The sequence below is a fragment of the Bufo gargarizans genome, chromosome 5, assembly GCF_014858855.1.
Source record: "Bufo gargarizans isolate SCDJY-AF-19 chromosome 5, ASM1485885v1, whole genome shotgun sequence".
Lineage (NCBI taxonomy): Eukaryota > Metazoa > Chordata > Amphibia > Anura > Bufonidae > Bufo > Bufo gargarizans.
The window spans coordinates 280,620,948-280,637,881 of NC_058084.1; the positions used below are offsets into that span (position 1 = coordinate 280,620,948).

The 16,934-nt window shown below is 45.6% G+C and overlaps 1 protein-coding gene across 3 annotated transcripts in view; it reads left to right on the top strand.

The window, feature by feature from the left end:
* The window catches only part of LOC122938453, a 127,678-nt gene that overhangs the window by 67,477 nt on the left and 43,267 nt on the right, over positions 1-16,934 (top strand). For all 3 annotated transcript variants that reach the window (XM_044293968.1, XM_044293970.1, XM_044293971.1), the window contains exon 13: positions 1,761-1,868. In XM_044293968.1, the coding sequence (XP_044149903.1) occupies positions 1,761-1,868 (108 nt within the window). The remainder of the gene's footprint in view (positions 1-1,760; positions 1,869-16,934) is intronic.

Below are 16,934 nucleotides of genomic sequence, written 5' to 3' on the forward strand. Positions count from 1 at the left end.
TTGTTTCTTCTATCCATATATTTTTCTCCTTGTTCACCAACAGGTGTGTTTCATAAAAAGAGCTTTTGTACCATTTAGGTAGGGATTAAACATAGGGAAATAAAGATAGCAAGTCTGCATTTTATTTTTTATTTTTTCTTCACACTGATTACCGTTCTGTAAAAATAACACATTTTTACAGTATAAATGTGGTTATACCAAATATGTTTTACTATTTAATAATACTATGTTATTGCACAATGAATCATATTTTATAGAAGTCTTTTATTGTGTTCGGATACACTTTTTCATTGATGTATGAGTATTTGTTTTTGAGGGATAAGTATATATTTTTTTGTGCTTATTATCAAATAATTTTTATACTTTTTTTATGGAGAGAATCAGAAAAAAAGACAGATTAGTCATGGTTCTTTAGGGAAGGTCGAGGTTGTGGGGCTTGAACTTTTTTTTTTATTGACATGGCAGTATTTTACCTTGTTTTATGCACAATATTTTTGCCATTGTTTGGGATATAGATAAATCATGGTGTAATTACCGTATTTTTTGGACTATATGACTCCTTTTTCCCTCTAAAAGTGGGGTGAAAGTAGTAGTGCATCTTAAAGTCCGAATACTAATGACCGTTTCCATTATGAAAGCGTTCATCAGCATTCAAGAGGCACGGGGAGCAGTGAGGGAAGCACTGCACAGTACTTACCCTCCCTGGTCTTGTTCCGGGCACCAGTCTGCACTGTGTCTTGACGGCATACAGCATCAAGACGTAGTGCACATTGGAACGCACTTTGACCTAACGCTGTGCGACGTCAAGTCACAGTGCAGACCAGGGAGCAGTGAGTGGCAGCGCCATCCGGAGCAAGTGAGTTAAGGTTTTTTTTGGTTGTTGTTTTTTTTAGCTCTGATCTGAAATCTGATGAGGGTCTGATGGGGGTCTGATCTGAGGCTGATGGGGGTCTGATCTTAGGCTGATAGGGGTCTGATCTCAGGCTGATGGGGGTCTGATGGAGCTTGGGGGTCTGATTTTGAGTGTCTGATCGGGGGTCTGATTTTGAGTGTCTGATCTGAGGTCTAATGAAAAATATATTTAATTATTTTCCTCCTCCAAATCCTAGGTGCGTCTTAGTCCTGTGCTTCTTATAGTACCATATTTTTTGGATTATATGTTTTTTTCTGCAGAACTATTGAAAAGAATTATTTTTGCAATTTTTTTTTTATACCATTCGTGTTTCATACTAAACATAATGAATTCATTCTTCTGGTTTTTACATTTGTGTGGACCTAATATGTGTAGTATTTTTTATTTATTTATTTAGTTTGTGCCCAATAAAACATGTTTTATAGTAATACCCTTCCCAACCAGAACCATACATGTATTGCGTTGCGGGACATGACTTGTCGCCCAGCACCATACATGTATGGCACTCTGATCGGGCAGATGCGAAACTGACAGCTGAGCCCCTGCTGTGTACGCCGGTATCGTTGAATAGACTGATGCTGGTGCATTAATCCCTTTTATGCCATGGTCAGCGCTGACCGCGATATGTACGGGGTTGGTGGAGGGAGGGGGTTCCCTCCCTAAACCTACCCTACGGTGACGGGAACCTGATTACTGGGAAGCCCAGTGCCTTCTACGGAAGCCCGTGAGACCCAGCCCCCTGCGTGAAAAATTAAGTTGCATTGTTGGTATTCTGTGTGACAAATTGATATTTTCTTTATTCTCTTTTATATAAAATATTAATTCCTTTTAATATTATTTCTTTCAGCGAACTTTTGAAATAAAAAATGATGGTGATGCCTCATTTATTCAGCAAATCACTAAGAACTGCACTAATGCACTGATGAAATTTCGGGAAGACCAGACTAAAACTCAGGTATTTTAAGCAATTCTGGACCAATGACTACTAGCTCATACCTGTTTGTGCACCTGATTTACCTTCTCTTTGTTCAAACTAATATTGTATCGGGTTAAGTTTTTACAGCATTCAAGATTTGATAAAAATTTGGTTATTTTTATTTTGAGAGCTATTGGATGCAGACTGCATTGGTTCAGTAAAAACACTTTAATTTACCAATGAATCTGCCCATCCTCAATAAACAGACGCTGTCATACACCTCAGCACACTAAACCTAATGGCACTTGGAATCTTTTTAGACCTGTCTATATTTGTTTCTTTTTATTTCTGTCATACAATTGATATTTCATGTAAGAAGTTCAAATGTTCAAATAATGTTTGACACTCTCTCTGCATTCACAACAAAAACTTTTAAACTTGAAATAAAGTCAATTTATTAATAAAAGCAATCCCACTATAACAAAAAATACCTAATAAAACTAGTAGTTAGTAAAATTGTGTACACACCTTGATAAATCTGTACTAAAACAGAAGAATGAAGGCATTGAAAACAATCCCTGTATAAAAATATTCAGAATAAAATATTCAGAATAATAAGCATATACAACAATCCTAGTATATTCGAAATATTATATTCGTGAAAATGATCTTGTATCTCTTACAACATGCGATTATTGCAACAATGCTTCCACACTAAAATCCAGCCTCTGTTGGCCTATGTCCATAACAGTAACCGTATATACATGTCCGTTTTAAATACCACTTGTTTGTATAGCAATGGATGTATCCGACATTGATAATTCACAAAAAGTTCACGAACATTTGGGCTTTCGATAAATTAGTCTAGGTACCTTTTAAAACAAGCTTCAATCCATCTCCTGTTACGGCAACATGCCCTTTGTATACAGTTTGTTGCTGAGGGATCTAAAATTGCAAGCCGCCGTGGCGTCCCACATGTCACGAAGCTTGGAGCGATCTTACCTCAGTGCAAAGTTTCTGTTTTCTCTTGTACGCTGTTGGATGGTGTCAGCTGGGTGCAGTGATTATTCGTAAACCGTGCAGCAGTAGTAATCGCATGTACAGATTCTTCTTCGAAATTGCGGAGCGCTCCGATGTATTGTAAATTCTTTGTATACAGTCACATAAAAGTTCGAGGGGTCCTCCTCTACAAACGCGTTTCGGGACATTCTCTGGTCCCTTCTTCAGTGGTTAACCAATTATTTGAACTATTTTTAACTGTGTGAATGGGTGAACCATACTGATTTGAGCACCTGCATCCTGCTGGTGAACAGGTGAGCCACCCTTTTCATTCCATTACCTTAACCACCTCAGCCTCCCTAGCTTAAACACCCTTAATGACCAGACCAGTTTTTACAATTCTGCACCACACTACTTTCACCGTTTATTGCTCAGTCATGCAACTTACCACCCAAATGAATTTTACCTCCTTTTCTTCTCACTAATAGAGCTTTCATTTGGTGGTATTTCATTGCTGCTGACATTTTTAATTTTTTTGTTTATTAATCGAAATTTAATGAAATTTTTGCAAAAAAATGACATTTTTCACTTTCAGTTGCAAATTTGTTTTTAAAAAAACGACATCCATATATAAATTTTTCGCTGAATTTATTGTTCTACATGTCTTTGATAATGAAATGTTTGGGTAAAAAAATAAAATGGTTTGGGTAAAAGTTATAGCGTTTACAAACTATGGTACAAAAATGTGAATTTCCGCTTTTTGAAGCAGCTCTGACTTACTGAGCACCTGTCATGTTTCCTGAGGTTCTACAATGCCCAGACAGTAGAAAACCCCCACAAATGACCCCATTTTGGAAAGTAGAAACCCTAAGGTATTCGCTGATGGGCATAGTGAGTTCATAGAACTTTATTTTTTGTCACAAGTTAGCGAAAAATGATGAATTTTTTATTTTATTTTTTTTCCTTACAAAGTATCATATTCCACTAACTTGTGACAAAAAATAAAAACGTCCATGAACTCACTATGCCCATCATGAAATACCTTGGGGTGTCTTCTTTCCAAAATGGGGTCACTTGTGGGGTGGTTATACTGCCCTGGTATTTTAGGGGCCCAAATGCGTGCAAAGTAGTTTGAAATCAAAATCTGTAAAAAAATGGCCGGTGAAATCCGAAAGGTGCTCTTTGGAATGTGGGCCCCTTTGCCCACCTAGGCTGCAAAAAAGTGTCACACGTGGTATCACCGTACTCAGGAGAAGTTGGGGAATGTGTTTTGGGGTGTCATTTTACATATACTCATGCTGGGTGAGAGATCTCGGCAGAAGACAACTTTTCTCATTTATTTATACAAAGTTGGCATTTGACCAAGATATTTATCTCACCCAGCATGGGTATATGTAAAATGACACCCCAAAACACATTCCCCAACTTCTCCTGAGTACGGCGATACCACATGTGTGACACTTTTTTGCAGCCTAGGTGGGCAAAGGGGCCCACATTCCAAAGAGCACCTTTCAGATTTCACAGGCCATTTTTTACAGATTTTGATTTCAAACTACTTCGCACGCATTTGGGCCCCTAAAATGCCAGAGCAGTATAACTATCCCACAAGTGACCCCATTTTGGAAAGAAGACACCCCAAGGCATTTCGTGATGGGCATAGTGAGTTCATGGAAGTTTTTTTTTTGTCACAAGTTAGTGGAATATGAGACTTTGTAAGAAAAAAATAAATTAAAAAAATCATCATTTTCCGCTAACTTGTGACAAAAAATATAAAATTCTAGGAACTCGCCATGCCCCTCACGGAATACCTTGGGGTATCTTCTTTCCAAAATGGGGTCACTTGTGGGGTAGTTATACTGCCCTGGAATTTTAGGGGCCCAGATGCGTGAAAAGTAGTTTGAAATCAAAATCTGTAAAAAAATGGCCTGTGAAATCCGAAAGGTGCTCTTTGGAATGTGGCCCATTTGCCCACCTAGGCTGCAAAAAAGTGTCACACATGTGGTATCGCCATACTCAGGAGAAGTTGGGGAATGTGTTTTGGGGTGTCATTTTACATACACCCATGCTGGGTGAGAGAAATATCTCGGCAAAAGACAACTTTTCCCATTTTTTAATACAAAGTTGGCATTTGACCAAGATATTTATCTCACCCAGCATGGGTATATGTAAAATGACACCCCAAAACACATTCCCCAACTTCTCCTGAGTACGGCGATACCACATGTGTGACACTATTTTTCAGGCCTGATCGGGCAAACACTGCCTTTTGGGAGGAGGCCGAGCTAAGGTGACGCTAATACTATTATAGATCTGACTGTGATCAGTTTTGATCACTTACAGATACTATAAAAGTACAAATGCTGATTGATACGCTAATCAGCGAATCAGTTACTGCGGTGCTAACCGATTGCTAACTACCTAACCAAGGGGCCTAAACTATCCTAAAACCAGTGAAAAAAAAAGTGACAGTTTACACTGATCACTTTTTTCCTTTCACTAGGTGATTGACAGGGGCGATCAAGGGGTTAATTGGGGTGATGGGGGGTGATCTGGGGCTAAGTGTGCTGTTGGTGTGTACTCACTGTGAACTGTGCTCCTCTGCTGAGACCAACCGACGAAAAGGACCAGCAGAGGAGCACAGCAGCCATGTAACACATTATATTTATAAATATAATGTGTTAACTGGCTTCTGATTCGTTTTTAAAAAAAATCATCAGCTTGCCAGCCACGATCATTGGCTGGCAAGCTGATGACGTGACCCCCCCCCCCCCCCCCTCTAACTTTTGCCGGCCCGCTATGCGCATGCGCGGGCCGGCTAAGCGCGTCATCTCGCGTCTCGCTAGATGACGCATATATGCGTGACTGTGCCTGGGACAGCCGCCTCTGGACCGCGATCCTGCGTTAGGCGGTGCGGAGGCGGGTAAAGGGAACCTGTCACCGGGATTTTGTGTATAGAACTGAGGACATGGGTTGCTAGATGGCCGCTAGCACATCCGCAATACCCAGTCCCCATAGCTCTGTGTGCTTTTATTGTGTAAAATTTTTTTTTTTTATACATATGCAAATGAACCTGGGATGAGCCAGAGCTTGAAAATATGACTCTTCTCTGGTCACACAGGTAAGATATGACTCTTTCTCGTACTTTTTTCCATTGGGGGACACAGACCATGGGTATAGCTTAGAGGTATTAGTAGGAGGGACACTATGCAAATGAAAGAGCTCCTCCTCCTCGGGCTATACCCCCCGACTCCACTAGGAGGAACTCAGTCTTTGCTTAGTGTCTGGTGAAGGAGGTTGACACTCTCTGATTCTACTCCTTTTTGTTATTTTTATTCTAGATGGGGACACAGGTCGGCATGGCGCCTTCCTGGTCCCCCGTGGAGTGCCCGCCGCCGTCTTTGGGACGTTGCCTGGCTGCCTCCATTTCCCCCCAAGAAGATAAGTGGATCCGGGCTCGACCTGTTAGCTCCGGCATCCCACCAGCTGCTGGGACGCCTGCTGCCTACCCTCCTCCAGACCACTGTTCTCCTGGATTGGAGTCAGAAGTCTGAAGAGGCGCATCCCTGCTGGTCTGGACATCGAGGGAGCATGCTGAGCAGATAAGTATTGCCCAGTCCCTCCCTCTGTGTCTGTTTGTCTGTGGCTACCTGGGTGAGCTTGAAGAAGGATCCTGATGGGGCACTTTCTTCATTTTGGCACTGGAGTACTGGCATCTCTTCCCCCTTAAACTGTGGGCTTCAGCGCTTCTCTCGTCGGGCCTTGGCTGCCGCGCTCTCTCAGCGCCCGCCGGCAGGCCGCTCCTCCATGGCCTCGTTAACCCCTGCTGCACCACGTGAGGGGAGTCGTGGTGTTTGTTTAAATCGCGCGCGCTTATTTCCGTGCATATTTTCGCGTGTGCGCTTATTTTCGTGCATATTTTCGCGCGTGCGCATATTTTCGCGCGCGCTTATTTTCGCGCATATTTTCTCGCGCGCGCTTATTTTTGCGCATATTTTTCGCGCGCACGCTTTTTTTCGTGCGCGCTTGTTTTGCGCGCTTATTTCGCGCGCTTTTTTCGCGCCATAATGACGCGTTCGGGGGGGCGGAGCCTCGGCATGCCGCTCTGACTCTCCTTACACCGGAGACTCTGTTTGCTCACGGCCGTGCAGCTCCTCATCACTCTACTCCGTTTTGTGCCAGGCAAGCTGGTAGCTCAGTGGTAATGCTGCTACTGCCCCATGTCCAGGCTTTCTGAGTTCAAAGCCCCTTTCAGCCTTCAAAAATTGTTTACATTATTCTAGATGGGGACACAGGTCGGCATGGCGCCTTCCTGGTCCCCCGTGGAATGCCCGCCGCCGTCCTTGGACGCTGCCTGGCTGCCTCCATTGCCCCCCAAAGAAGACAAGTGGATCCGGGCTCGACCTGCAGCTCCGGTATCCCACCAGCTACTGGGTCTCCTGCTGCCACCCTCCACCAGAACACTGCACTCCTGGACAAGGAGTCAGAAGCCTGAAGAGGTGCATCCCTGCTGGTCCTGGAGTCGAGGGAAAAGATCTGCAGGAGCAGATAAGTATTACCTGCATCCCTGCCTTACCCCCCTCCTCCACCCCTCCTCCACCCCTCCTCCACGTCCCTGGGAGCCTGCGGTCCCCGCTTGGGCATCTGCCATGTCCAGCGCGGCCGCTAAATTGGTCTTAGTCGCCAAGGCAACCATGTCCTTTAATCCTGTGGCGCTAACGACTCCATCTCTCTCAGTGGTCCCCACAGTGGGTGACTGACTACGAAGAGGCAGCGTGAGCGGCAGCATCCCACCTCGGATGTCTCCGTCTCTCCACCCCCCTCACCTCGCCTGTGGCGCTTTCGGACTGCTCTTCCCCCTCCCTAGGGAGAGTAATCCGAAGGGGAATTATCCGGCTCGGACGAGCCAGGTCCTTTTTGGACTATAGGGCATTTTCAAATCCTGTGACGCCAACCACCTCTCTAAGTGGTTTTCCACAGAAGACGCCCGACTACTAACAGGGAGCGTGAGCAGCAGCATCCCTCCTCGGATGGCTCCGGCTCTCCAACCCCCCTCGTCTAGAGGCGCGTTCGGGCGACTCTCCTCTCCCTTAGGGAGCGCAAGTCTGAAGGAGAATTTCCGCCTCTGATTAGGTCATGGAGCGGGACCCCTCGCCTAAGCTCTCCACCAGGGTGGCTGACTTAGTGGCGACTGTCCGAGACACCTTTATTCTCCAAGGGGATTCTCCTCCTTCCACTGGTCAGGAGTTCCCCCTTTTTCCGTCCAGGCAGTCGGAGACTACCATGTTCCCGGTCCATGAGGGATTTTTCCGCGGTCATGTCCAGGGCCTGGGGTAGTCTTAATAAGGTTCTCGACCACCCAGCGCATGAATATACTTTCCTTTCCCTGCTGACGGCGAGGAGAGGTGTCTCCTCCCCCTAAGGTGAATCCTCCGGTGGCCGGATTAGCCAATTATATGGCCCTTCCTGTCTTAGTCAGTTCCTCTTTCCAGGGTGCTGTAGACAGACGCATAGACTCTCTTCCAGGTCCTTTTTTCGCTGGCAGCGCGTCCCTGTGACCTACCTTTCACTCAGCAGGGGTAGCCAGTGCTCTCTCGGTGTGGTTACAGCACCACCACCAGGAACTGGCGGTACGAGATGCGGCTACTAACACACTGGAGTTGGTTCTCCAGATGTCTCAGGCTTCTAAGATTCTTTGCGAAGCTTCTAGGGACATTGTTTCCCTCTTTGCCCGCAGGTTGGCCATCTCTGTCACTCAGCGCGAAGAGATCTAATTGAAGGTGTGGGACGCTGACGCCTCCACCAAGTGTTCCCTTGCTAATCTCTCCTTTGGGGTTTCCAGACCTTATGGGGATCAGCTGGACGAGTTCATCTCTGCATGCCTTTTGCCGTTTCTCATCTGGTAGGCCGTCGCCTGCTTCCTCCGCCGGTGGTCTCAGGTCGCCCGCAAAGAGGCCTTCCTTTACACCAGCCTTCCCGGCACTAGAGGGCCCAGTCAGCCCGCCCTGCTGCTCCTAGGCCTATCACATGTCCCGATTGCGGAATCCCACCATCGATTCCTGCGCTTCGCCATTAAGGGTCGACACTGTCAGTTTGTTGCCCTTCCTTCGGGTTGGCGACCACCCTGCGGGTCCTTGCCACGGTCCTGGACCGCTCATGGCGCTTCTTCGTACCAGGGGCATTCCTTTGCTGCCCTATCGGGACGATATCCGGATAGATGCCCCCCTCTCTACCGCAGACCAAGGACAGCGTCCGGATCACTGTTCAGACTCTGGAACGGTTCGGCTGGCTGGTAACTTTCCCAAACTCCTGCCTCTTCCCGTCCCAGAGGCTCTCCTTCCGGAGGATGATTTTGGACACCTCGGCTGCCAAAGTATTCTGCCAGCCTTCAAGTCCTCCCAGATCCAGGGGGCAGTGTCGCATCTGCTGCGCTCCCCGTGCCTCTCCATTCGGGAATACTTGCAGGTCCTGGGTCTTATGGTAGCCTCTTTCGAGGCCTTCCATATGCCCAGTTTCACACTCGCCTGGCGCAACAGGAGATCCTTTACCTTTCAGCGGGTTCGGGCAGCTCTCCCTTGGTGGCTGTTCCCGATGAACCTGAGGTCGGGGAGTTCCTTTCTCGCATTCTCCTGGACGATCGTCACCACCGATGCCAGCATCCTGGGTTGGGGGGGGCGTTTTCCAGTCTCGCACGGTTCAAGGGATTTGGTCGGCGGCAGAGTCTCGCCTTCCAATCAACTTTCTGGAACTGAGGGCGATTTTTTCCGCTCTCTCTCTCCTATTGGACCTCTCTCCTTGCGGGCCTCCCAGTGCGGGTTCAAACGGGCAATGCCGTGGCCTATATCGACCATCAGGGCGGGACCCGCAGCCGGATGGTGATGCAGGAGGTGAAGAGAATTCTGACGTGGGCGGAGACGCACGTTCCGGTGTTGTCAGCAGTTTACATTCCAGGAGTGGACAATTGGACAGTGGACTTTCTAAGCCACAACAAGGTGGATCCAAGCGAGTGGTCTCTGCATCCAGAAGGGTTCGAAGAAATCTGCCACAGATGGGACCGTCCGGATGTGGACTTAATTGCGTCCGGGTTCAACAACAAGATCCCAGTGGTCCTGGCTCGCGCCCGAGATCCGAAGGCGTACGGATGGATGCGCAGGTGTCTCCGTGGCAGGACTTCAGCCTCCTCTGTTTTCCTCTCCTACCAAAGGGTCTACGCCAGTTCGAGGCGGAAGGGAATCCGACCGTTCTCATCACCCCAGAGTGGCCTCGCCGCGCGTGGTTTTTCGGACGTGGCTCGGTTGCTGGCGGACGCCTCATGGCCTCTTCCCGACAGACAGGACCTACTGTCTCAGGGCCCGTTCTTCCACCGGAATTTACGGTCTCTTCTTTTACCGGCGTGACTGTTGAAACCGCCATCCTGATGAAGATGGGGTTCTCAGATTCAGTGGTTAGGACCATGATCAGTCCGGGGAAGTCTTCTTCCTCCCGGATTTACTATCGTACCTGGATGGCCTTCCTGTCCTTTTGTGAGGGTTCGGGGTTCCCTCCCCTTCGTTTTTCCATCTTGATGGTACTGTCTTTTCTTCAGTCTGGGCTTGTGCAGGGACTGTCGCTTAGTTCCCTGTAAGGTCAGGTTTCGGCGCGGGCCGTCAGAGGTCCCTTGCTCTTAAGGGTCCGGTGGTGACCTTTCTTCAGGGGGTGGCGCATTCGGTTCCCCGTATGTTCCCCCTTTGTCTCCTTGGGATCTCAATTTGGTTCTGCGCGCTCTGCAGTCGGCCCCCTTCGAGCCTTTGAGGAGGGTCTCTCTGACTGTTCTCATCTGGACTTCCTTGTGACCATAGCTTCTGATACAGCTACATAGCGTAGTGATTAAAGTTCTGGGCTATTATGCAGTGGCTGTGAGTTCACATCCCATCAGGAGCTTTTAAGTCAGACTGGTGTCGAAGCTGGCCGCTCTTTCCTGTCAGGAGCCTTTCTGGTTTTCCACCAGGATTAAGTTGTGCTCCGTCCAGTCCCCTTCTTTTTGCCCAGGGTGGTCTCTCCCTTCCACCTTGATGAGGATCTTGTCCTGCCTTCCTTTTGTCCTTCTCCGGCTAACCCCAAGGAACGCACTCTGCATTCCCTGGATGTTGTACGGGTCCTGAAGGTGTATCTCGCGGCTACTGCTTCCGTCCGCCGTTCTTGGCGCTCTGGATCTGCTTGGCTATTTCCGCGGCTTGTCGCGCTTGTGGTGGAGTTCCCCCGGCTAGGATTGCCGCTCACTCCACTAGGGCGGTGGGGGCTTCCTGGGCAAGACGCAATCGTGCCTCTGCGTCTCAGCTGTGTACGGCGGCCACCTGGTCGTCCTTGCATACCTTTGCAAATTTTTGTCAGTTGCATTCACTGGCTTCGGCTGATGCGGCTTTGGCCGCAGGGTTTTGCAGGCTGTGGTTCCTGTTTGACCGTTGGGCGTTCCTCCTGGCGGTGCTGATATTTTTTCCCACCCCATGGACTGCTTTTGGACGTCCCATGGTCTGTGTCCCCCAATGGAAAAAAGTATGAGAAAAGGGGATTTTTGTGAAACTCACCTGTAAAATCTTTTTCTCGTCTTTTCCATTGGGGGACACAGCTCCCACCCATTATTCCTGTTGCAGGAGGGGTCTTTAGTTCAGTTTTTCTGTTTCTGGTTGGACCTTATGGCTTGGTCCGATGGTTTCCATTATTTTTTCTTGCTCCTTCTCCTACTGCTTGTGCAACGCCTGAGTTCCTCCTGGTGGAGTCGGGGGGTATAGCCCGAGGAGGAGGAGCTCTTTCATTTGCATAGTGTCCCTCCTACTAATACCTCTAAGCTATACCCATGGTCTGTGTCCCCCAATGGAAAAGACGAGAAAAAGATTTTACAGGTGAGTTTCACAAAAATCTCCTTTTTATGTTAATTTGCATATGTATCAAATCAGCTATGGGGACTGGATATTGCGGATGTGCTAGTGGCTATCTAGCAACCCATGTCCTCAGCTCTGTACCCAAAATCCCGGTGACAGGTTCCCTTTAAGAAGTTTAAATGTGTCTGTTGTTTATGTAAAAAGACCCTGTCCCTGTTATTCTTATGTTTCAGTTCCTCTCCCCTTCCTTTTGTAAGCCCCCCCCCACCGTTCCTCTGTAGCTAAAACCATAAAGAATGTATTTTAAAAGAAAAGTAAAGTAATTGGTGGAGGTCCCAGAAGTAGAGCCCCCAGAGATTTAACATTTATCACCTATCTTAGGATAGTGGATAAATGTTTATTATAACAGCCATATTATCAATTACAGTGTAAGATCATTCTGCTATTATATCATGTGCCTGAAAAAACTGGTTAGTTTAGGTGTTGTTAGAGTTTCATGTGGGCTTCTGTTAATAAAGTATTGTTGTCACATTATTATTGCTTTTTTCTAAATCATGCTTTAAAGAGGACCTTTCACCGATTATTACACTGTGAACTAAGTATACAGACATGTAGAGCGGCGCCCGGGGATCTCACTGCACTTACTATTATCCCCGGGCGCGCTCCGTTCTCCTGCTATGCCCTCCGGTATCTCCGCTCACTAAGTTATAGTAGGCGGAGTCTGCCCTTGTTCTTCTGAAACGCTGGCCAATCGCATTGCAGAGCTCACAGCCTGGGAAAAAATAACCTCCCAGGCTGTGAGCTCTGTGCTGCGATTGGTCAGCGCTAGAGCAGAGCAAGGGCAGACTCCGCCTACCATAACTTAATGACTGAAATCTCCGCCTACTATAACTTAGTGAGCGGAGATACCAGAGGGCATAGCAGGAGAACGAAGCTGCGCCCGGGGATAATAGTAAGTGCAGTGAGATCCCCGGGCGCCACTCTACATGTCTGTATACTTAGTTCACATTGTAATAATCGGTGATAGAAACAACAAATGAGAGGCTGCAGTGCTCTCCCAAGTGCTGCAACCCCTTTAAACAGTTGATGATCAGGGTTGCTGACAGTATCACTTAAGGATAGGCCATCAATTTTAAAAGTTTGGGATAACCCCTTTAACCCCTTCCCGACATCGGGTCTTTAAAGATGACAACTGCTCTGGAGTGGATTGAGTGCTGTAGCCACCGGGTGCCTTCCGTTCAATACAGCAGACACCTGTGGCTAATGTCTATGATAAGCGGTAATGCTGATCATGGGCATTTAACCTCTAAGACTATTCATAGTAATGAGCCTGTACTAGAATCCCATTTTCATTACTTGTATATTACAGTTCAGGCCTGCAGGTGGCAGCACAGAACTGTAATTTAGTGATTTCTGTATAGAATGAGGGAGCACATTCCATTATTCTATACAAATTGCAGTCTGATGATTGCAAGTTCGGGTCCAATTGGGGACCTAACAAAAAGTAAAAAAAAAAAAAGGTTTTTAAAAAAATTCTAATTGCCCCCCTTCCCCAAAAAAGTTTATATGTCATGATCAACGCTGACCACGACATGCACAAGGTTTTACCATTTTACCATCTTACCATCCCAGTGAGTCCCCACACTGTGGTGACAGGGACCCAATGGCTGGTAAGGCAGCCCAAAGTGTTTTTTTTTTTTTGTTTCCAGTAAAAACAAAAAACGCCCTTTCCCCTCATCAAGCCATATACACTAAAATAAAAAAGAACACATATAAGGTATCTCTATGTCCATAATGACCGGCTCTATAAAAGTATCACATGATCTACCCGTCAGATGAATGTATAAAAAAAAAAAAAAAACTGTGCCAAAATACCAATTTTTTGGGGTCACTTTGCCTTAAATATGGCTCAGAAAATGGCAACACAAAAACAGCATAAAAAAAAGGGATTGTATAAGATTGCAAAAAAGAAAAAATATATATTACGTATTGCCAAGTCAGTAACGACTGGCTTTATAAAAAAAATAGCACATGATCTACACCGTGTACTAACCAGCAAACTAAAGATAACATAATTTTTCCCGCACAGTGTTCCTGTTGCCACCTTTTCTTTATCCTGCTTCCTAAAAAAAAAAGAAATACATAGCGATCAAAAATTTCTATGTACCACAAAATAGAACCAATGATAAAGCTCCATTGAGAGAAAAATAAAAATGTATGGTTGTGAGAAAATGGCTGTACTGGTCTACAGAGGCTAATCAATAGCAACATGGCGCCTGTAAACCATTCCACCAAAATCTGCCCTCCAAAAACATATGTTCTTATCCCTACAGCAATGGGCCTAAACAGCTATTTAAGTATCAAGTGTTTCTGAACTCTATGAAAAGCCTGTGGGGTCAAAGTAGTCAGTACACCCCTCAATAAATTCAGAGGGGTAAAGTTTCCAAAATTGGGTTACTTTTTGGGGGATTCTACTGTCGGGATACCTTAGTGTGCCTTCAAATGTAACATGATGCCCAAACCACCATTCCAGCAAAATCTGTCTCCAAAAACAACATGGCGCGCCTTTCCTTCTAAGCCCTTCCGTTTGCCCATGCAGCAGTTTAAAACCACATATGGGGTGTTTCTGTAATCTGCAGAATCGGGTAATAAATAGTGAGGTTTATTTTGCTGTTAACCCTTGCTGTGTTGCAAGGAAAAATGGATCTGCAAAAAAATCTCCATTTTTCTTTAATTCTTTTGGACACCTCAAGGGTTAACAAAGTTTGTAACATCTGTTTTGAATAACTTGAGGGGGAGTAGTTTCTAAAATTGGGTCATTTGTGGGTGTTTTCTACTATGTAAGCCTCACAAAGTGACTTCAAAACTGAAATGGTCCTTAAAGTGGATTTTGGAAATTTTCTTACAAATTTGAAAAATGTATTAAAAAAAATGTAAGCCTTCTAACATCCTAAAAAAATAAAATGACATTTACAAAATAATGCAAACATAAAGTAATCATATGGTGAATGTTAATGAATAACTATTTTATGAGGTATCACTACCGTCTTAAAATGCAAATTTAGAAAATAGCACATTTTTCTAAATTTTCCCTAAAATTAGGAATTTTTTATTTATGAATAGAGGTAAAACATATTGACTCCAAGTTACCTTTAACATAAAGTACATTGTGACACAAGAAAACAATCTCAAAATTGCTTGGATAAGTATAAGCATTCCAAAGTTATTATCACACAGATTTGTAAAAATAGGCTCTGTCAGGAAGGTGAAAAATCGCTGTGTCCTGAAGAGGTTAAAAAAAAAATATAATAATAATATAGGCATCACCCTGTGTGAAAACGGCTATAATATTAAAATATTTTAAAAAAAAACTCATCCCATGTGATTAGGGATGAGCGAACCCGAACTGTATAGTTCGGGTTCGTACCGAATTTTGGGGTGTCCGTGACACGGACCCGAACCCGAACATTTTCGTAAAAGTTCGGGTTCGGTGTTCGGTGTTCGTCGCTTTCTTGGCCCTTTTTGAAAGGCTGCAAAGCAGCCAATCAACAAGCGTCATACTACTTGCCCAAGAGGCCGTCACAGCCATGCCTACTATTGGCATGGCTGTGATTGGCCAGTGCAGCATGTGACCCAGCCTCTATTTAAGCTGGAGTCACGTAGCGCCGCATGTCACTCTGCTCTGATCAGTGTAGGGAGAGGTTGCAGCTGCGACTGTTAGGGCGAGATTAGGCAGTGATTAACTCCGAAAAAACACTTAATTCAGTGATCGATCTACAGCTGTGGATCATTGAACTGCTGCTATTCAATTGCTCACTGTTTTTAGGCTGCCCAGAGCGTTTTTCAGTCACTTGTGGTGCGTCTTGTGGTGCGCCAGCACAAGCTGCCACTAAGTCCATTTAACCATCAATAGTGTGGTAATTTTTTTGCTATATCCTACATCAGGGGCAAGCTGGCACCAAGTCCATTTAACCATCAATAGTGTGGTTATTTTTTTGCTATATCCTACATCAGGGGCAAGCTGCCACCAAGTCCATTTAACCATCAATAGTGTGGTTATTTTTTTGCTATATCCTACATCAGGGGCAAGCTGCCACCAAGTCCATTTAACCATCAATAGTGTGGTTATTTGTTTGCTATATCCTACATCAGGGGCTTGGCTGTGCTTGCTATTTTATTGAGGGGTGAAATACAATTGCCAAAATAGCAGTACCCTAAATCTGGTGTTTCAGCTGTGGCCAGCCAATTGTAATACTGTCTGCTGTCTGGCAAAGGATATATTTTTGTTCTGGGTTGAAATACAATTCCCAACTTAGCAATTCCCTAAATCAGTTGTTTCTGCTGTATCATGCCTACTTTAAATCTATCCATAAAAGAGTATATTAGATTGAAGGTGCAGATAGGGTCATTCTCAATAACTTCACACACACGCTACCGTGCATTTCCAAGTCTAATTCTGTCCGTAAACGTATACCTGTCACCCAGCGCCTAAATAATAGGTCTCAAATTTATATTCAGCTAAATCTGTGTTTATTGCTGAGGCTGGTCAATTCATTTAGTGTCCGCCAAAGCACAGTTTTTGTTCTGGGTAGAAATACAATTCCCAACTTAGCAATTCCCTAAATCATTTGTTTCTGCTGTATCAGGCCTACTTTAAATCTATCCATAAAAGGGTATATTAGATTGAAGGTGCAGATAGGGTCATTCTCAATAACTTCACACACATGCTACCGTGCATTTCCAAGTCTAATTCTGTCCGTAAACGTATACCTGTCACCCAGCGCCTAAATAATAGGCCTCAAATTTATATTCAGCTAAATCTGTGTTTATTGCTGAGGCTGGTCAATTCATTTAGAGTCCGCCAAAGCACAAGGACATGGTCGTGGTGGTGTTAGTGGACCCTTTGGTGCTGGGAGAGGACGTGGCCGTTCTGCCACAGCCACACGTCCTAGTGTACCAACTACCTCAGGTCCCAGTAGCCGCCAGGATTTACAGCGATATTTGGTGGGGCCCAATGCCGTTCTAAGGATGGTAAGGCCTGAGCAGGTACAGGCATTAGTCAATTGGGTGGCCGACAGTGGATCCAGCACGTTCATATTATCTCCCACCCAGTCTTCTGCAGAAAGCGCACAGATGGCGCCTGAAAACCAAGCCCATCAGTCTGTCACATCACCCCCATGCATATCAGGGAAACTGTCTGAGCCTCAAGTTATGCAGAAGTCTCTCATGCGGTTTGAAGTCTCTGCTGGCA